At 43.7% G+C, this 21,982-nt stretch overlaps 1 protein-coding gene across 1 annotated transcript in view; it reads left to right on the top strand.

The window, feature by feature from the left end:
* Positions 1–10,215: 10,215 nt before the first annotated feature.
* The window catches only part of LOC132769799 (cytochrome P450 2J6-like), a 38,606-nt gene continuing 26,839 nt past the window's right edge, over positions 10,216–21,982 (top strand). The window contains exons 1-3 of the mRNA XM_067466082.1: positions 10,216–10,442; positions 16,972–17,134; positions 21,659–21,808. Of these exons, the coding sequence (XP_067322183.1) occupies positions 10,266–10,442; positions 16,972–17,134; positions 21,659–21,808 (490 nt within the window). The 5' untranslated portion in view covers positions 10,216–10,265. The remainder of the gene's footprint in view (positions 10,443–16,971; positions 17,135–21,658; positions 21,809–21,982) is intronic.

Below are 21,982 nucleotides of genomic sequence, written 5' to 3' on the forward strand. Positions count from 1 at the left end.
GAATGTAACATGAAAACATTCACACGATTATTTAAAGACTGTTTATAAATAGAAGATAATTTATCAATACTTTGTGAACACGGTGAAACTAGAGCTTCCAAAATAACAATTAAACAATGTCAGGCACAGTGACACAAAATAACACTTTCTATATTGTCAAAAGATCTTCTTCCATAAACAACATCAGAGACAGTGACACACGGTTTATCAATACTTTGTCAACACAGTGAAACTAGAGCTTCCAAAATAACAGTTAAACAATGTCAGGCACAGTGACACAAAATAACACTTTCTATGTTGTCGAAAGATCTTCCTCCATAAACAACATCAGTGACAGTGACACACAACAAGGTCTCCCCGGTTGTTTCCCTTGTTTCGCAATATCTTCATCAGGTGTTATGATGTTTTACTTCACTAAATAAGAAACACAGCAACATACAGATAATAGATATACTACAATCCCCAAATTGATATAGTTTTGATAAGGATGTTGTTGTACACGCTTGACTACTTACATTCTAATTGGTAGCTATCGGTTCTGTTTTGATTTTCTATCAGCATTTATAGTCTTTGGATTCACTAGATAGGAAAAGGACAATATATAAACAAAATGGTATACTAGAATGCCCCAAAACCCCACTGTTTGAGGGGATTTTCAAAACCCATGTAAGTCTACTTACACTCCTGTAAACATCGGGGGCTCTAAGTGAGGAGTTCTGAATTGAGCAATTGTGATGGTAACAGGTGACTCTTAAGTAGGATAGAATGTTACAGGAAGCAAGTGTAATCTATTCTATCATTAAGCCCTTGGGGGATAAGTGTTTGTAATTTGAAAATCCAAAATGACTCTCTCTGTAACAAGTACCTTTTCACATCAGCATGAGGTTTAGGTGATACCTTCTCCAAAGGTATACCTTCTCCAAAATTTAAAGCTATAGCACGTGTGTGCCTTCTCTTGGAAATGTGCATATAAAGAAGAGTCAGTAGACACATATCTTATGCGAGTACGGTGTTCACTAATTCTGATTTTCAAAGGTCTGGTGGTCATCCCAACATATAGTAATTTACATGGACATTGGAGTATGTAGACAATATTGTCCGTGGAGCATGTAGTGAAGTGCTGTAAGGTGATATGGATATTTAATGTGGGATGTGAGAAAGTTTTGCCCTTCAAGGACTGGGAACAGCAGTCAAAATGGGCACAGCTAAAATGACCCTTAATAATCTGATTTTGAGATGTGGTTGGAGAGAGGTTTTCTGAATGAATCATAGTGTCTCTTAAGTTTTTAGATCTTTTATGGGCAACTATAGGTGTGCTATGGCAATATCAAGCAAAAATGGGTGCTAGAAACCATATCATATGAAAGCTGACTGGTGCAACCTGGGGATCACAACCAGACACATGAAGCCATCTGCCCTTGCGCTATACTACTCTGCTGCTGTGTAAGCATGTCCAGTGTGGAACACATCTTGTCACCCTAAAACAGTTGATGTGGCTCTTAAAGAGACATGCCGCATTATCACAGGGTGTCTGCGCCCTACATCACAGGAGAAATTACACTGCTTAGCCGGTATTGCACAACCTGACATTCGCCGGGAAGGAGCAGCCAATAGTGAAAGGACCAAGTCAGTGACGTCTCCAGCTCATCCCCTGTTTGGGTATCAGCCAGCAACGACTTAAATCTAGAAATAGTTTTTTAAGATCTACAGAAGCACTCGCTGGAACACCCCAGCAAGCCAGAGTCCAAAAGTGGCAGGCTCAAACTTAGAACCACAATCAATGGCTGATACCAAATGAGAGACTCCCCCCTGGGCACAAAGAAAACTGGGCGACTTGGAATGCGCTGAACAGACTGCGCTCTGGCACCACGAGATGCAGAGCCAATCTTAAGAAATGGGGCTACAAAGTGGAATCTACGACATGCGAGTCTGGAGAATAGCAAACCACTGACTGAATGCTGCAATGCACCCTGAGCCCTGCCACATGCACAATGCTGGACCTTCTTGCGGCAACACCAGAGGCATTCCAAGTGGCCAGATACTGGTCAAAGGACATTTAATCAACTACTGAGCTTGCAAAGGTTGTGTTTTGTCTGTCTGTTTGTTTGTTAAAAATGTAATACAACTGTCTGGTTGCTCCTGACACAATAAATAAATAAATACCAGAGCTCCCTGTCGGCCGTCACCACCCCCAGCTCCTTCAAGGTCAATCCAGTTGTCATGAATGACTTTTCAATGACTTTGAAGCATAGGTTCTTTTTATTGCAATTTCCAGTGTGAGAAGATATATCAGATTACAGAAAAACATTTAGACAAAAATGACATTGGACATACAGACATACAGATTCTATGCAACTACACTGGATTCATAATTACATTGGTTAGCAAACAAACAAAGGGGAATTACATTTTCACTCAACATTCACACACATGTACATGCATCCAAATATTACCATATCATTTTTCCCTCCTTGGAGAGAAACCTGTTAGGCTAGACCCTGCTTTCCTGCAGCCTGCCAATGCAGAGTTCCATAACTTCCATAACGCCAAAACTTCAAAACGCTGAGATACCAAAACTTCTTTCCCTAAGAACAATGCCAAGGACCAGATCTCTGTTTTCCATACAGCAGAACCTGACTCCCTGCACAAAATCCAAGACTCCAAAAGCGCACTTCTTCCTCTTCCCTTGAGAAAGAAGCCCCAAAGTGTCCAGAATCATGCTTTCCTAATACACCACCTCTCTCTTTCCATGGAGCAGAGCATGGCGGGTGGAACACACTACTCGGACTGCTACAATTTGAGCATTATTAGACTGAGTCTTTTATAGGTATATTCTGTCTTAGTCCCAAAGTTGTAAATTAATGATAGACATCTTCCATCCTTCCATCCTCAGTTTCCTGGCCAGATGTTGATCTTTTTGATTGGTGTTAACAAACACAAGGCTTGTGTTGACTTCCTTCTTAACATAAGGGATGTTGCAAACAATTCCTTTATCACTGTCCCGTTCTTATCAGAGTTTACTCTTCAGATCTCATTAACAGGTTTTAATCACAAAGCAGCAAGCAGGTAGTTAGTCATTGCAGGCCTTAATATTATACTGGTGTTTCCAAAATTATTAGCTCCATCCATACATCCTCCCATTCTTCCATTTATTCCCACACATTATATTAAATTCATATTTGTCAAATCTGCACATTGAATTTCTTGTGACACAGTCACTTCAAGGATGCCATCCATCCCCTCTTCCTTTTGCCTTCCATTTCCCCCAGCATCATTGTCTTCCCTAAGCTTTCCTTTCTTCTCGTGATGTGGCCAAAGTACTTCATCTTTCACTCTAATATCCTTCCCTCCAATGAGCAGTCGGGCTTTATTTCCTGAAGTATGGACAGGTTGGATCTTCTGGCGGTCCAAAGCACTCTCAGCACTTTCCTCCAATACTACAGTTCAAAAGCATCTATCTTCCTTTGCTCAGCCTTCCCTATGGTCCAGCTCTCACATCCCTAGGTCACTATGGGGAATACCATTGCTTTAACTATGAGGATCTTCGTTGCCAATGTGATGTCTCTACTCTTCACTATTTTATCGAGTTTGGACATTGCTCTCTTTCCAAGAATTAAGTGTCTCCTGATTTCCTGGCTGCAGTCTGCATCTGCAGTAATCTTTGCACCTAGAAATACAAAGTCTGTCACTGCCTCCATGTTTTCTCCCTCTATTTCCCAGTTGTCAATCATTGTTGTTGCCATAATCTTGGTTTGTTTGATGTTTAGCTGTAACACATTTTTTTTAGAAATGGTAACTTTGCTTAAACTTATAATAAAAATATTTCAAAAAGAAAGAAAGAAAGAAAGAAAGAAAGAAAGAAAGAAAGAGAAATACTCTTGGGTTTGGATAGTCCAAATGAGCTGTCAGAATTTAAAATACAACTAAAGACCCCTTTTGTTCCGGCAGACTCACCCAATCAACTTTCAATCATGTGTTTTGATTTACATTCTCTTGCTAGTACGATATGTGAATTTTGCATTTGTGTTTGGTGCAAGCTTTTAAAAATATTTTGTGTATTCATCTATGTAATTTATTGTGCATATTTTGTTAAAATATTTTTGACTTTGTTGATAATAATAATAATAATTATTATTATTAAATCCTAGGGTTCAACAAAAGCATCTCTTCCTATCAATCCTCTAAAGGTGGGCATAAACTTTTTAAAACCTCCATGCCAGAGTAAGAAAATCTTATTGAAATCCAATGTGACTCAGATTTAAAAGTGAAATTTGAATCTCTTCCTTTCCAAATCTACATTAACATTTTTAAATATTTATTGTCAGTCACCTGGAGTCCATATGTCGGGAGATGGTGGGAGTTCTATAACAGATGTTGTTGTAACCTTGGTTTTGGCTTTCAGTCTGCTGCGGTTAAATAGCTTGCCATTTGTCCGATAGATGATTTCCACTCCGGCGGGAAGCTTCCCATCAACAAAATGAAGTATCATAGCGATGAAGATGGAAAATAAAGTTGGGGCAATAACACATCCCTGTTTGACACCTGATTCTACCTTAAATGGGTCACTTTGGGAGCCACTGTTGCCCAAGACTGTTGCCATCATGTCATCATGTAGGAGCCACAGGATGTTCACAAATTTGTTAGGGCACCTGATTCTTTGGAGGATGGTCCAGAGAGTGCTACGATTCACTGTGTCGAATGCCTTTGCAAGGTCAATGAATGCCATGTACAGAGGTTGATTTTGTTCCCTGCATTTTTCTTGGAGCTGTTGTGTGGTGAAGATCGTGTCCACTGTTCCTCTGGAGGGGCGGAAGCCATTCCGGGAGGGTGTCTTCTGAGAGGGGTAGAAGGCAGTTTGCAAGGATTCTTGCAAGGATTTTCCCAGCAGAGGTTAGAAAGGAGATATCTCGATAGTTTCCACAGTCTGTTCTTTCCCCTTTTTTCAAGAGGGTTATGATGCTGGCATCCTTGAAATCTGCTGGGATTTTCTCGAAAATGTGGGTGACCGAGAAAATCCCAGCAGATCTCAAGGATGCACATAGAACTATATACTGAAACTAACCAAAGACGAAACTAACACAGCAATGGCTGCTGGATGCTGCAAACCCCTCCCCAAAAGGTAATCCATCATTGGCAGGGAGGCAAGAGCTTAAGTTTCACCTCCCAGCAGGCTTAGCTGCATTAAAATGCTTCATCATAGTTCCAACTCACTTCTGCATCCCTGAAATCAATTGCGCAAGGCGAGTTGAAATTATAGGGGACTACAGCCTCGTGGAAACGTGGCGGAAGTCCCTTCGGAATGCAAAAACATTTGATTTTTTCCCCAAATTACGTTACATCCGAGTGAACCTATCCAACCCTAATGGTTACTACTGCTCTTGATAACTATAGACCAGTATCCAAACTTCCATTTTTGGGCAAGATACTAAAGTGTGTGGCTGCTTTTCAACACCATTTTCCCGAATGAGGTGGATATCTAGATCCATTTCAGTCTGGTTTCAGACCTGGTCAGGACACAGAGATAGCTTTGGTCACCTTGCTGGATGAACTACACAGGGAACTGTAAATGGGGAGAGTCTCCCTGTTGGTTCTTCTGGGCGTTTCAGCAGTTTTTGCTACCATCTATCTTGGTATCCTTTTGAGTTGCCTCTCTGAGATGGGTCTTGGAGGAACTAGTCTTCACTTCTTCATTATTTCTTGGAGTGATCAGTATGCTGGTAACACTCAGCTCTATTACTCTTTTCCACTTAATCCAAAGGAAGCTGTTCCTGTGCTACACCAGCTGTAATGGACTGGACGAGGACAAACAAATTGAAACTTAATCCAGACAAGACAGGGGTATTCATGGTCAATCAAAAGAAGCTGCATCTAACCACTGTGGTACATACTTGGTTACATTGCATTTGAATTACTATTTTGTGTTCTATATATGCCTAGGAACTTCAGTTGGCCCAAATCTTGGCAGACAGAATATTAATTTGGGCTGGCTAAAGGAAGTACACAACTGTGCTGTCACAAAAGCTCTATTGGCTGCCAACTCATTTCCAAACATGATTTTGACCTACACACACAGAGAGCTTTATACAGTTTGGTTCAATGGTTATTTTAAGCGTCATATCACTCTTTATGAATCTATGGAGACATTACAATAATCTTTTTGTCCCACCACCCTTCTCAGTGGATGCTCCCAGACTCTGAAATCATTTCCTTAGAGAGGTCAGGGTGTCCCCATCCTTAATTGCCTTTTGTAGGCAGGTAAAAACATTCCTGTGCTAGCAGTTATTTATGAGTCAAGGCAGTCTTTTGAAGACAGTGTGATTGGAATATTGACAAGGGGGTAAAGTTTTAATACATTTTAATATTGTAATGTGTAATTCTTTTAATAATATTGAACTGATTTTTTTATATTTGATATGTATATGTTGTTTAAAATTAGCATTTTAAAATATTTATTGTTAGCCACCTGGAGGCCATATGTTGGGAAATGGTGGGGTAAAATTCAAGCAAATAACTAACTAACTAACTAACTAAATAAATAAATAGTGACCAGGAAGAACTTCTTGATGGCAAGGTATGTTTCTCAGAGACTGGGTGGCCATTTGTTGGGAATGCTGTCATTGCATAGTCCTGAATCTGAGGGGACTGAACAGCATGGCCCTTTTGATTGCTTCCACCTCTATAGTGCTATGTAGATCCTTCAACTTGCCATTTTTAGAAAGGTATTTTTTTTATTCATTTTGGGAGAACGAATGGCATTTACAATGCAAATAGAGAAGAAACAAAGTGTAAAAGAAAAAAAGACAAAACAATGAAAACATGCATATACAAAAACAAAGATACATATAGAACTATTACTTAGGCGATCCCTCGTAGTCTGAGGATGATAGTCCTCCAAGGTCGGTGTTCTTGCTATGGGTCCGTAGGTTACTGTGGAGCCCTATTCTTGATCTGCATCTTCTCCCACAGTGAGGGCATTGGTTTCCAAATGGAAAGCGGCCCCGGTTGGGGTTGGCTTGATGGGCCTTCCCCTTGACACGTTTCTCTCTTTCGCCCTCCATTGGTGTCTCTTTAAACTTTACAGCACTGCTTGTCACAGCTGACCTCCAACTGGAGTGCCCAAGGGCCAGGGCTTCCCAGTTCTCAGTGTCTATGCCAGAGTTTTTAAGGTTGGCTTTCAGCCCATCTTTAAATCTCTTTTCCTGTCCACCAACATTCTGTTTTTTGTTCTTGAGTTCAGAATAGAGGAACTGCTTTGGGAGACAGTGGTCGGGCATCCAGAGAACATGGCCAGTCCAGCGGAATTGATGGCAGAAGACCATCGCTTCAATGCTGATGGTCTTTGCCTCTTCCAGCACACTGACATTTGTCCACTTGTCTTCCCAAGAGATTTGCAGGATTTTTCGGAGGCAGTGCTGATGGAATCATTCCAGGAGTTGCATGTGATGTCTGTAGACTGTCCACATCTCGCAGGCGTATAGCAGGGGTGGGAGGACAATAGCTCTATAAACAAGCACCTTGGTATCCCTACGGATGTCCCAGTCCTCAAACACTCTCTTCTTCATTTGGAAAAATGCTGCACTCGCAGACCTCAGGCGGTGTTGAATTTCAGTGTACATGTTGACTTTGATGGAGAGGTGGCTGCCAAGGTAGCGGAAATAGTCAACATTTTCTAGTGTTACACCATTATGCTGTATTTCTGGTATTAGAGAGGGATTGGCTGGTGACTGCTGGACGAGCACTTTGGTTTTCTTGATGTTCAATTACAGGCCAAGCTCGTCTGCTTCTGCAAAGGTGTTTAGAGTGGCTTGTAGGTCTTCTTCTGAATGCGCACAGACAATATTGTCATCAGCATACTGGAGTTCTAGAATAGATGTTGTAACATTCATTTTGGCTTTCAGTCTGCTGAGGTTAAATAGCTTGCCATCTGTCCGATAGATAATTTCCACTCCGGTGGGAAGCTTCCTGTTGTAGTTCCGCGTGATGGTAATGTTACTACTACTGGTAGAAGGGAGAAGAGGTCTGCGCAGGTGTCAGAGGAAGAACAGCAGCGAAAGTGGATTAGGGAGATCATCATGGCCCCAAGTGATTCTGAGACATTTGAGGGCTTCTCCGATTGTGAAATGGGGGATGGGGAGGAGAGCAGGGGAGTAAAGCGGACTACTCGCGATCAAGAGTCCGACGAGGAGCTTCAGAGGAAGCGCATCCGGGAAATACTTAGCACTCCTACAGAGGACAAGAATTTCATGGGGTTTGAAAGGAGTGATGGGTCTGGGAGTGATATGGGAGAGGAGGATGAGCTGTATTGGACCCGTGTTCAAGAGATTAGGGACATCCCACCTCCAGTGATGAATTTGAGGGGTTCACAGGGGATTGGCAACCAGGGAGCACTTGGCAAGACCTAAGTCTTGACAGATGCTGGCAGAGGTGGAGAGATGGGTGCTCGGGTTCAGCTGCGGAGATGGAGGCAGCTGAGAGCGATGAGGAAAGGGTGGGGAGCTCATCATCTTCTAATGAGGAGCTTTAGGATATAAGTGGGTTTTGGTTTTATGGCTCTTTGCAGAAGGCAAAGTGTCTCTTTTGGGATGTGAATCTTTGTTACTGCCAACTCTCGAGCTTGGGTCCTTGCACTACAGATTCCTGTGTTGCTGTGTTCCTGTGCTTCTGTGTTCCCGTGTTTACCATTACTCAACGGCTTGACTACAGACCGGTTTGACCAACGCTTCTGTCTCTTGGACTTTCCTATTGCTAACTTCGTGTTTGGACCTTGCATTGTTTTGGGACTCCGTTTTTCATCTCCTGTGATTGTGTTTTTGAACTGTGTGAACTTTGAAGCAAATTGCTGAACTTTTCTGCTAACCCGGAATAAACAGAGATATAATCCGGGTTATATTTATGTTGCTGGTATCGCTTCGTTTTTGATGCCAGATTACTGCCTTAGTTCACTGCACTGAAGTTAAGTGCTTTAAAAGACTCTTTTTGTGTAATAAAGCTGTGTTTGAAATGATTGTCTTGTGTTTGACTCTACCTAAGGCTTCTGGGTCTTGGCACTTCCCATCAACAAGGTGAAGTATCATAGCGATGAAGATGGAAAATAAAGTTGGGGCAATAACACATCCCTGTTTGACACCTGATTCCACCTTAAATGGGTCACTTTGGGAGTCATTGCTGCCCAAGACTGTTGCCATCATGTGATCATGGAGGAGCCGCAGGATGTTCACAAATTTGTTAGGGCACACGATTTTTTAGAGGATGGTCCAGAGAGTGCTGCGATTCATTGTGTCGAATGCCTTTGCAAGATCGATGAATGCCATGTATAGTGGTTGATTTTGTTCCCTGCATTTTTCTTGGAGCTCATATCCACTGTTCCTCTGGAGGGGTGGAAGCCGTTCTGGGGTTCTGGGAGCGTGTCTTCTGAGAGGGGTAGAAGGCAGTTTGCAAGGATTCTTGCGAGGATTTTCCCAGCAGAGGTTAGGAGGGAGATATCTTGATAATTTCTGCAGTGTGTTCTTTCCCCTTTTTTGAAGAGGGCGATGATGGTGGCGTCCTTGAAATCTGCTGGGATTTTCTCAAAAAACTGTGGGTGACCGAGAAAATCCCAGTAGATTTCAAGGATGCATATAGAACTATATACTGAAACTAACCACAGGCTAAACTAAGCTAAGTTTAAACCTAAAATATCAACAGGTAACCAACTAGAACACTGTCACACTAAGGAATTCTGATCCCCCAGTCATAAAGTGTAATGAAAAAATTAAAATATTAAAAGAAAAAATGTAACTCAAAATTGGTCCTATCTTGATTTGGGTTCATGTACACTAGGTACTTACTTAGGGGCCAAGCCGGAGCAGAACATCCAAATGCATGCACTCTGAACACTACTCTTTCTCCCTGGTTCTGGTGATGCCAGTCTAGTGTCTGCGTAGGTTGCCTATGTTGGCAGGAGCTCCCATAAAACTGCAGTCATCAGATAGCAGAAATCTAGGTATAATCTATCCCATTCTAATTTGTTTGAGTAACCCTTGGCACATCACAATTAAACATCTCCTTGGGTAGGTCAACAGAATATAATTTGGCTGTTATTTTTTAAAATATCTGGAATAATATATAGCGATGTTATTAGGAAAGAAGAACAGATAGAGAGAGAGAAAGCAAGAGAGAGGGAGCGAGAGAAGTGCCATCATCCCTGAAGAAAGAAGATCCAACCAATTTTTCAATATCTCCCATAGTTGGTGGAAAATATTCAAGGTTAAAGAAAAGACATCAGAATGGCAGAGATCCAGTTATCTTTGAGTGTTTTGCTGCCAATTCTTCTGCTGTTATACTTCCTGAAACTACTGTGGTCACGAAGACATTACCCACCTGGACCTCTTGCCTTTCCCATCATTGGAGGCCTATGGCGAATTGCGTTTGAAAAGGAAATTGATGGCATGACGCCGATAAAGGTAAAAACCCAATTAAGCTATAACTTAAGACTCTGAATTAGAATGCTTGTAAAGGTCTTTGTGATTCCCCCCCCCCCCCCCCCCGATAACTGAGAACAAAAGTGTTGTGGGTTCGATATGGAAATTATTATGAGTATGTTTGGTTGTAGTAGTCTTAATATTAATCTAATCTATCTATCTAATCCTTTTGTCAGAGTTTGGAAGTACTGTTTAACTGAAAAACATCTCTCAGAATCGCCTAGCTCAGGAGTATCCAACCTCTTGGCTTCCCTGGAGCACATTGGAAGAAGGAATGAAATACACTAACACTGACAATAACAATAACTTATTAGCCAATATATATATATCTATGAATAATTTACATGATATTGATTACCACAGATAAGCAAAAGAAAAGTCCTCATATAATTATTCTAATTATTCATTGCCCCCTTTGGAGGGTCTTCTATAGTTGTTGAGCAGGTCTTATAGCTGAACAGTTTGCAATTATAATGCAGGTTACAGAGAATACTGTAATGACAGAATGCTCAATGGGCTTAGGTCCAGTGATTCATTGTATGTATTGGTGCAGGTATATCTTCCCCATGCAATCGGTGGCCACTGATCATGATGATTGTATGAAGAATGTACTGCATGTAAAGATGGGGGTAGCATGTGGACTGTTCTTATTGGCTGCTTGTGTTTGTGCTGTTTACTATCCATCACAACTTTGGGAGAGGACAATTGGCATGGGCCTCAGATCCAGAACAATGTTGTCAATGTCTATCAGGCATTTGTAAAGAATGGGGGGGGGGGTTCCCTTAGGGGGAACTCGGTTGCTCCCTCCCCCTTTGTGGTCCTGCCTTGCCAAGTGGCCTTTCTCAAGCAACAGGTCGGAAGGGGTAGCTCATGGATCTGGGTTGGTCAATATCTGAAGCTGGGACTCATCTGGGACCATCCTTATAATGTTGGTGTAACCAAAAAAGTCTTTGACCTAATGTGTTCAGAAATTTTCATTAAGCTAGTTATATGTTCATCCGTATTCATTGTGGTGGTTATTGGCAGGACGTCACCCCTGGACATGCAATACCCTTAGTAGCCTATCTGTAGGTCTATAAATTCAACAGTGGGTCTTGTCAACTCTAGATAGGCAACAAAGCGGGAATTAAAGCATTTCCAATAATGATAGCTTGAGTTATCCCTACTCGCTTAAGTATCTCCTGTTATGTATCTTTCATGGGTTTGTATCTATATCAAGCAGAGTGCAGCATGACCAGTGCAAAATAAGCTTGTGATAGAAATATGAAATAAACACTGAGGATGTCCTAAAAAGGAATAATAATAATAATAATAATAATAATAATAATAATAATAATAATAATAATAATACTTTATTTATATATTGCTCTATCTTCCCAATGGGGACTCAGGGCGGTTTCCAAGTAACATCACCGAAACATAGAAAGTAAACAGCATAACATAAAATTAACAAAACAACATAAGCATAAAATTATCACAATCACAATTGTATATTAAAAACAATCCTGCATATTCAGAGAAATTAAAAAGCTGGGCCAAGGTTAGTGCAAAAGATGAGGGGACCGGAAATTAAGTACCATGCTATAAAAGGCTAACGATAGTAGCAGGTACAAGTCTGTGGCTGCTCATTTCCAGGGCCTATTAGAGTGATGACCGGTGTAATAGGTAAGAGTGCAAGGTCATATTCAACAATGTTTGGGCTGGACTAGAACTGGTCATTCTCAAAGGCTTGTTGAAACCACCAGGTCTTCAAGCTCTTGGGAAAAGAGCGGAGGGATAGGCCCTGTTTTATTTCCCTTGGAAGAGCATTCCAGAGGTGGGGGGCCACCACCGAGAAGGCCCTCTCTCTCGTCCCCACTAACCATACTTGTGACAGTGGTGGGAGCGAAAGGGGGGCCGCCCTGGAAGATCTTAGAGTTATCGCCGGTTCATAGAAGGAGATGTGATCACGGAGATAGGCTTGGCCCGAAACGTATAGGGCTTTATAGGTGGTGACCTGCACCTAGAATTTGGCTTGGCGACTTATTGGCAGCCAATGAAGCCATTTAAATAGGGGCATTGTATGCTCCCTATAGTTTGCTCCGTTAAGGAACCTGGCTGCTGCTTGTTGTACCAGTTGAAACTTCCGGGCCGTCTCCTAGGGCAGCCCCACGTAGAGTGCATTACAATAGTCCAGTCTGGATGTAACCAAGGCCTCGCCAAGTCAGACTTCACGAGGTAGGGTCACAGCTGGTGCACAACTTTGAGTTGTGCAAAGGCCCTCCTGGCCACCGCCGACAACTGAGCATCAAGCGACAGCATTGAATCCAGGAGGACCCCCAAGCTACGGACCTGTGCCCTCAAGGGGAGTGTAACCCTATCGAGCAAAGGTTGCCACCCAATACCCCAGTCGGCCTCGCGCCTAACCAGGAGGACCTTTGTCTTGTTTGGATTAAGCTTCAACCTGTTAGCCCTCATCCAGTCAATCACAGCTGCCAGACACTGGTTCAAGGTCTGGGAGTCTTCCTTGGAATTTGGTGGAAATGAGTAGTAGAGTTGGGTGTCATCTTCATACAGATGGCACCCAACTCCAAAACTCCAGATAACCTCACCCAGTGGTTACATGTAGATATTGAAAAGCATGGGGGATAGAATGGAACCTTGTGGGACCCCACAGGTCAAAGACCATGGGTTCGAGCAGGTATCCTCCAGCGTCACCAACTGGGAGCGACCCTTCAGGAAGGAGCAGAGCCACTTCAGAACAATGACCCCAAGACCCATTCCAGAGAGCCGCCCCAGAAGGATACCATGGTCGATGGTATCGAAAGCCACTGAGATATCCAGAAGAACCAACAGGGACACACTCCCTCTGTCAAGCTCTCTTTGGAAGTCATCCACCAAGGCAACCAAAGCCGCTTCAATATTATGGCCAGGTCTAAAACCAGACTGCGATGGATTTAGATAGTCGGTATCATCCAAGAATCCCTAGAGTTGGGAGGCAACCACCCGCTCTACAGCCTTGCCCAAGAAAGGGAGGTTAGAAATTGGCCGGTAGTTATTTAGGACCGAGGAATCTAGGGATGCCTTTTTGAGTAACAGACTCACAATTGCACTTTTCAGGCTCAAAGGAATATGTCCCTGTTCCATAGAGGCATTTATAATCTTTGAGATCCAATTGGCCACTGGCAAGCTTGATCAGCCAGGAAGTGCAAGGGTTCAGGGCACAGGTGGTTGCTCTCACTGCTCCAAGAATCTTGTCCATGTCATCAGGCAGGACAGGTTGAAGCGAATACATCAAAACCAGACAGACAGGTACCTCAGTTACATCCATGGACACTGCATCAAAACCAGCATCTAAGTCAGAATGCAGTTGAGTGACTTTATCTGCATAATGATATGTGAACTCGTCACATCGAGGTTCTCCCCACTCTGGTGAGGGTGAAGGAGCTTCCTAACCACCCAAACACCTCTGCAGGTCTATTAGATGCAGACACAATGCAGGCAGCCGAGAAAGTCTTTCTGGCTACCTTTATTGCCGTGGAGTAGGCCTTAAGAGAGACTCTAGCCCATGTTTGGTAAGCTGCTTTTCGAGTTTTCTGTCAGTGGCGCTTTAGCCTCTGTCTCACCTGCTTCATCGCTGCCAGCTCCCCAGTAAACCAGGGGGCTGGATTGATTTTGCGCAGTGAGAGGGGACGTTCAGGGGCGATCGTGTCCACCGCCCTGGCTACCTCCTGGATATAGAAGTCACCCAGGGGTTCGACAGGACTGTCAGCCATCATGGCAAGAAAATCCCCAAGAGACATCAGGAATCCTTCTGGATCCATAAGCCTCCTGGGGCGGACCATCTTAATGGGTCCTCCACCCCTGCAGAGGTTTGAGGTTGTGGTAAGCCTAAGACTGATCAGGTAATGGTTGGTCCATGACAATGGAAAAATCTTTAGCTCTTCCACACCGAAGTTACCCCTGTCCACAATAAAGATCAGATCCAGAGTGTGACCACCTACATGAGTGGGACCTGATACCACTTGGGACAGCCCCATGGTTGTCATGGCAACCATGAAGTCCTGAGCTGCACCGGACAGGGTGGACTCCTTGTGGACATTGAAGTCTCCAAGTACTATTAGCCGCTGGGACTCCAACGCCAAGTCAGGGACCACCCGGTTACTCAATTTCAAGCTCAGGCAGGGAGACTGCTGTGCAGCGGAGTGGACGGTACACCAGCAAAATCCCCAAGCTGTCCTGGTTACCCACTTTCAGGTGAACACTCTCGAACCCAGAACATTGCATCAAGGGGTACCTGACCAGGGAGATGGACTCACGGAAGGCTACTGCAACCCCTCCTCTCTGCCCCCAGGTCTGGCCTGCCGATGCACCCCAAAACCTGGAGGACAGAGCATGGTGAGGTTGACCCCCCCCCCAGCTCATCCAACCAGGTGTTGCAACTCAGGGTAGTTTCACCTTGCTCCCAAACACCACCACACCAGAGCTGTAGATTTTGTAGTTTATTGAGAAAAAAAGCAAAGTCAAAATATAGAATAAGAAATGCAAAAAGGTCCATAATTAGAACAAAGGTTTAAGTCCAAAACACTTCTCAAGATCCCAAGGCAAAAACATGAAGCATAATCCTTTAGGCAATGATCAAACAAGAATCCATGGGAAAGCAGTGAAACACAAGACCCAAAATCCCAGATTCAGGAAGCCAAAAGCAGGCTGCTTGAAGCCAAGGTTAATCCATAGAAGTTTGCATGGAAAGAGCCACGTTGAACTGACAACTCTCGTTTGTCAGCAAGAAGGCTAAATACACTTTGCAATCCTGAACACATTGCGATGACCCTTGGCCGACTTGGCTTCTCGCTTACCAGCTAAGTGAAAGCTCCTTTCGACCCTTAATTCGAAGTGTTCTTGTCTGCTCATTAATTCACTATCTCCAAGGCTCTCCTTATCTTGGGCCAGCTGAACTAGATCATCGTGGGAAGGCTGAGGAGGCGAAGACAACTCCACCTGGCCGTTATCTATCCCACCGACATTCTTTTACCCTGAGAACTGACTTGATGTTCCCCCTGTTGCACTGTCTGAGGCAGGCACAGAAATCCGAATCCCATCATCCTCTTCATCAGGGAACTCTGGCTCACAAGACCCACAGGGTTCAGTTTTGGACTCAGAATCAAACTGAGTCACAACACCAGGTCTCAGTGATGCATGATAGGTCCGCTTGTTCATCGAGGATCAAATCCTGGATGGCTGCTGTTTAACCATTTACGGACCTAGCGTTTAACAGCAGGATTTTGAGCCCTAGGGGTCTGTCATGGTGGCACTAGGACCTATCTCGCCCCAGGGTCACAAATGTTCTGTTGCGTTTCTCCCTGGAATGGCATTTGCGAAAGCATCTACATCTCCCCAGCACAACTTTGATAGTGGACCCCCACTCCTGGGATAACCCTCCCACAGGGACATCATCCAATGGACTTAAAGGGGTAGGCAGTCAGCTGTCAGCATTCAATTGGGGGGAGGGCATTCTCCACAGGGAACTCTCAAGAGTGGCTTCCTGTATGGACAGACTGGTGGAAACTTTGAGACCAGGGAGGGCTGGTCTAGGGGCAGGGTTTGGGGCTCTATTTGATTGAATTCTGATGGGGTGACTGGTCTAGCGACAGGGTTTGGGGCTCTAATTGGCTAAATTTTAATAAAGTGGGCTTGTCTAGGGGCAGGGTTTGGGGCTCTATTTGACTAAATTTTAATGGAGGTGACTAATCTAAGGAAAAGTTTAGGGACTCTAATTGGCTAGATTTTAATGAAGTGGGCTGGTCCAGGGGCAAGATTAGGGGCTGTATTTGACTAAATTTTGATGGAGTGGGCTGATCTAGGGGCAGGGTTTGGAGATCTATTTGACTAAATTTTGATGGCGTGAGGGACCATAAGTGGAAGTCTACTTCACTATTGTGGGCCGATAGATCAAAAACAAGGTGCCCCTGTTTTTGATCTATCCCCTGTCCTGAGGGTTTCCCAGATTGGCGCCCTACTACAACTCCCTCTAATAGTGGGTGGATGACTAGGTCTTGGAACACCCTTTTTACTTGAATCCCCCAACCCTGGAAAGATGATCTATGTCACAAAATATCCCTGGGGGAGTTAGTTAAGGAAAGGCTTACTTTGACTGTTTCTGGAAGTTCATCTTGAATAGAAACGGAGACAAAAGATTTCCTGCATTTTACAGAGGAGCCCCATAAGCTTGCTTTCATGTGTGGGTATAAGCCATCCCAAGGAAAGGGATCCACAGATCCTCCCTTTCTTGAGAGGAAGCGTCCATGAGTTTGGAATATATGAGGAAGGGTTTGAGAGAGACCATTCCAGAATTAAGTCTTTGTGATAAAAGTCAGCTGTAAGGGGAATCAGGGCACATAAATGGGAGTTTTTCATGGGCAGAAACTTCAGAGGTAAAGATCTGAAGATGCCTAGCATTTTACTTATTATTCGGAAATAGTTTGCTTCATGTCTTTATTACTTTCTTCTCCTTGCTTTGATCAAATTGCAGGTAGCAAAACAATATGGAAATATTTTCACTCTTTGGCTGGGCCATTTTCCAGTGGTATTCTTGTCTGGATTCGATGCTGTGAAAGAAGGACTGGTTGATCACTCGGAAGGATTCTTGGATCGGGGTCTGACTCCATTTTTTGAAAAAGTGTCAGAAGGAAAAGGTAAGTTTATTTATTTATTTATTTCCTATATTTATACCCCGCCCTTCTCCCTCCGAAGGGTGACTCATGGCGGCCTAAAAAAAGCATCATACGATGTTAGCATCATAAAAACAACAACAGCACAATCAAAATATTAAACATTAAAACAACAATTAAAACAATTAATTAAGACACATCCATTAAAATTAAAATCCAAAAAGCAGTCTGGGTCAATTCATTGCCATAAGTTGTGTGATCTTTTTCCACTTGCTGCTCACTAATCAAACGCTTGGTCCCATAACCAGGTCTTGATTTTCCTTCTAAAAGACAAGAGGGAGGTGGCCAATGTGATATCTCTAGGGAGGGCGTTCTATAAATTGTGAAGAGTTGCACCAGATTTCCCCCCGGAGATATAATATGCAGACAGGAGAAGATTTTATCTGTTAGAAACTACACCATAAAAAAATAACACTTCAAGCAAAAGCAGTTCGTTCTTATCCAGAGAAGAGGAGAAACTCAATAATGTACAATTTAAGACTATAGCTATTGAAAGATTATCCAAAGCTATCAGATCTGGGTTTAAATAATTTTCATCATGCATTGACTTGGCACCAAATAAGCACAATCATTCTCTCATGTGCACATTTTCATACCGAAGACTCTCCTGAAGACTTGATCAGTTTTTTGTAGAAGTGATGCAGATGCAGCATCACACACCCAAGTATCTGAAAAGCCCACCCGCCTTTTTGATATAATTTTCAGGTGTATCTCAATCCATATCAAATATATTCCACATTCCTTTCAGTTCTTGGCCCATAACAATGTTAAGGGCAGTCTCCGAGGATGTAATACGAGCACCTGCTTGTCCAATTTTGTTGGATTCATTTCAATTAGTGAAACCCAAGGGTGTGGACAAGATACTTGGAGAGGTGAGAGCGACCATATCCATCCTAGATCCCTGCCCATCCTGGCTTTTAAAGGAAGCCCGGGGGGGGGGGGGGGGTTGGCCAAGTGGGTGGTTAATGCCTCCCTTCGGGAAGGCAATATTCCATCAAGCTTAAAACAAGCTATAAAAAAAACTGCTGTTGAATAAACCATCACTGGATCCCACTGAATTCATCAACTATCAGCCAGTTTCCAATCCCCCCTTCTTGGGCAAAGTCCTGGGACATGTGATGACCTCGCAACTCCAGGTATTCTTGGAAGTCACAGATTATCTGGCACAGTCTGGCTTTAAGCTGGGACATGGAACCGAGACAGCCTTGGTTGCATTAGTGGTTGATCTACGCCGGGAACTAGACAGGGGGAGTTCTGTTGTTTCTGCTGGACCTCTCAACAGCCTTTGATACCGTCGACCATGGTATCCTTCTGGGATGCCTCACAGAAATGGGCCTTGGAGATACTGTCTTGCAGTGGCTCCGTTCCTTTCTAGAGGATTGTTTTCAGAAGGTGTTGCTGGGGAAACCTGCTCAACCCCACAACCTTTGTCTTATGTGGTCCCACAGGGATTGAAACTATCCCCCATGTTGTTTAACATCTACATGAAGCCACTGGGGGAAATCATCTGGAGTTTGCTACCAGGCAGAATTCAAAGTGCTGGCTTTAGCTGGCTCGTCTTCTCGCAGTGGTGCCGGCGAGGTGTCGTATTACCCCAATTCTCCAACAGCTGCACTGGCTACCAATTGAGTACCGGATCACTTTCAAGGTGCTGATACTAACCTTTAAGGCCTTATATGGTCTGGGGCCAGCGTACCTGAGGGCCCGCTTATCCCCCTACCAACCCCAGAGATTACTCCGGTCTGAAGACAAAAATCTGCTTGCAGTCCCTAACATCCAGACCTATCCATTGTCACCTACTAGGCATAGGGCCTTCTCGATCATAGCCCCTTATTTATGTAATGCTTTGCCGGTCAAAACTCGAACCATCCAAGACCAACTTACTTTTCGGAAGGCTTGTAAAACCTTTCTTTTCCTGCAAGCTTTTGATGGGTGAACAACCCGGTCTATGCCTGTTCTCGCTGTCTATTGTTATTGTTATGGTTATTTTTAAAGCTAATTGTATTGTTTTAATTTCTTTCTGTAAACCGCTCCGAGCCAAACTGGAAATAGCGGTATACAAGTCAAATAAATAAATAAATAAATAAATAATAAAATAATAAATAAATGGTTCTGGCCTAGCTTACCTATCTGAATGTATATCTCCTTATGAATCATCTAGGAATTTAAGATCAGCTGGGGAGACCCTGCTCTCAATCCCACCTTCCTCACAAGAACGCCTAGTGGGGACGAGAGACAGAGCCTTCTCAGTGGTGGTCCCTCGGATATGGAACTCCCTCCTTAGTGACGTTATATCGGGCCCCACCCTCCTGACCTTCAGAAAAAGAGTATAAACTTGACTTTTTAAACAAGCATTTAGAAGTGCAGCAGAATAGGTAATTATGAAATAGGAAGAATGAACACAGAATGGCTAGACGATGCTGCTGGATAATGATGTTAACAGGATGACACTGGTGATCATATGTTTTTAAATGGTTTATATATGCTTTTTTATAATGTTGAGTTGAATGTTTTTAACAGTATTTTATAGGCCTGTTTGATCAAGAAAAAATTTGTTTCTAAATTCGATTCGTAATTGGGGTGTTTTTTTGTTTCGATATTTAAAATATTTACAAAACTTTCCAAAAAAATGTTTTGTTATTTATGAAATTTCGTAAATATTTACAAAACATTTTAGAAACAAATTTTTTCTTGATCAAACAGGCCTAGTAAGTGTGAATGTTGCAGTAATGGTCACCTTGATTAGCATTGAATGGCTTTCTCCCACCCTGGACATTCCATAGATAATATTAGAAGATATAACTCTCCATTTGCCTAGTTTCCAACAGACCTCTGAGGATGCCTGCCATAGATGTGGGCAAAATGTCAGGAGAGAATGCTTCTGGAACATGGTCATACATACAGCCCTGAAAACTCACACAAGCGGCCTCCGCGCGCCATCCGGCTCCGGCTCCTGCGCCCTCCTCCTCCTCCTCCTCGGGTGAGCGCGCGCGCGCCATCCAATCGGCTCCGGCTTCTGCGCCCTCCTCCTCCTCCTCCTCCTCCTCCTCCCAGCTGTGTTGCAGGAAGTGCTAGGAGGAGGAGGAGGAGGAGGAGGAGGGGGGCGCAGAAGCCGGAGCCGGATGGCGCGCGGAGGCCGCTTGTGAGCGCGCGCGCGCGCCATCCAATCGGCTCCGGCTTCTGCGCCCCCCTCCTCCTCCTCCTCCTCCCAGCTGTGTTGCAGGAAGTGCTAGGAGGAGGAGGAGGAGGAGGAGGAGGGCGCAGAAGCCGGAGCCGGATGGTGCGCGGAGGCCGCTTGTGAGCGCGCGCGCGCCATCCAATCGGCTCCGGCTTCTGCGCCCCCCTCCTCCTCCTCCTCTCCTCCTCCTCCTCCTAGCACTTCCTGCAACACAGCTGGGAGGAGGAGGAGGAGGAGGAGGGGGGCGCAGGAGCCGGAGCCGATTGGATGGCGCGCGCGCCATCCAATCGGCTCCGGCTTCTGCCACGGTGCACTGCTGGGGTGCTTGGGAGCGCCGGATTGGCTCCCAGGCACCAGCAACAGCACTCAGTCAGCACAGCAGCCTCCATCCCATTAACGACACGAGCTGAAGCTCGTAAAATATATGGGGCTGCTGTTTCGATATTTTTAAACCCTTCCGGGCTTGAAAATGTGTTTTGAAATCGCTTCGAAAATGGTAAAAATAACGATTTAATTACGAAATAACGAATTAACGAACTAAAACCGACAGGCCTAGTATTTTATGAACGTATGGCATCAAATTTGCTAAGTAAGGCTGAGAAAGGTGGGCTACAAATGCCGTAAACAAACAAACAAACAAACAAACAAACATTGACAGACAGTTCCTCCCAGGTCTTGATACGCTGTACACCAGATTGTACAATTTGGGAGGTACCTTTGTGGTTCTCAATTCAATCCATCATTTAGAAGGAATAATCTCCCAGGTGCAGGTACTCCCTTGTTAGTACCTGTAAAAAGGTATCCTTGCTGTCTCCAAACCATCAAGTTTCAAAGTCAGTTTCATGGATCAACCGTTCCTTGCTTTGATTGCCAAAAAGTTTCCATACCATCATGCATTGTGGTTCTCCATTTGCTTTTCTTCTTTCTTCAGCCTTACAGTTCAAACACTCATATTTATCACAACACCAGACTTCTGGAAATAGCAAGTCTATTGTGTTCGCTGAGGGCCAGCATAGTGTGCTGGATTGGGTGCCAATGGCCACTGGCTTTTGGCTTCAAGATTTTGATTATGATACTCCTGTTCAATTGTATCCTCAGAGGTTGGTGACTAAGTTTCTGCTTTGTGGAGTTTTGAGGTTTCTGAATTCTGGATAATGGAGACTTGAGTTGTATAGTGTAGGTTTTGAAATAATGTTTGGATGTATTAGCATGGCCTTTAATAAAGCTTGCCTATTCCAGGGCAGCCACTCAGCCTTATCTGACTTGAATTTTGTGAGTAATAATTGCATATTGAATCTTGATGCCCTCAGGTATTGCATTTACAAATGGTCATGCCTGGAAGCAACAGAGACGGCTTGGCCAAATGGTTTTGACGAAATTGGGAGCCGGGAAAAGAATCATGGAAGACAAAATAGAAGATGAAGCACAGCAGCTTGTAGAGATTTTTGCAAGTCAAAAAGGTTTGTAATATGAGGAGATAAAGCTGGCATGTGTCTTGTTGCTACTAAGAGTTTGTAACCTACTTTTCCTAAGTTTTGGAAAGGATCAGGGCTGTTTCTGTTGCAGCTGACACAGTTAATTGAGTGGTTAATTGAGTGTATTGTTATCTCATATATATAGTAATCCACTGTGTG

This window comes from Anolis sagrei, chromosome 3 (assembly GCF_037176765.1).
Source record: "Anolis sagrei isolate rAnoSag1 chromosome 3, rAnoSag1.mat, whole genome shotgun sequence".
Lineage (NCBI taxonomy): Eukaryota > Metazoa > Chordata > Lepidosauria > Squamata > Dactyloidae > Anolis > Anolis sagrei.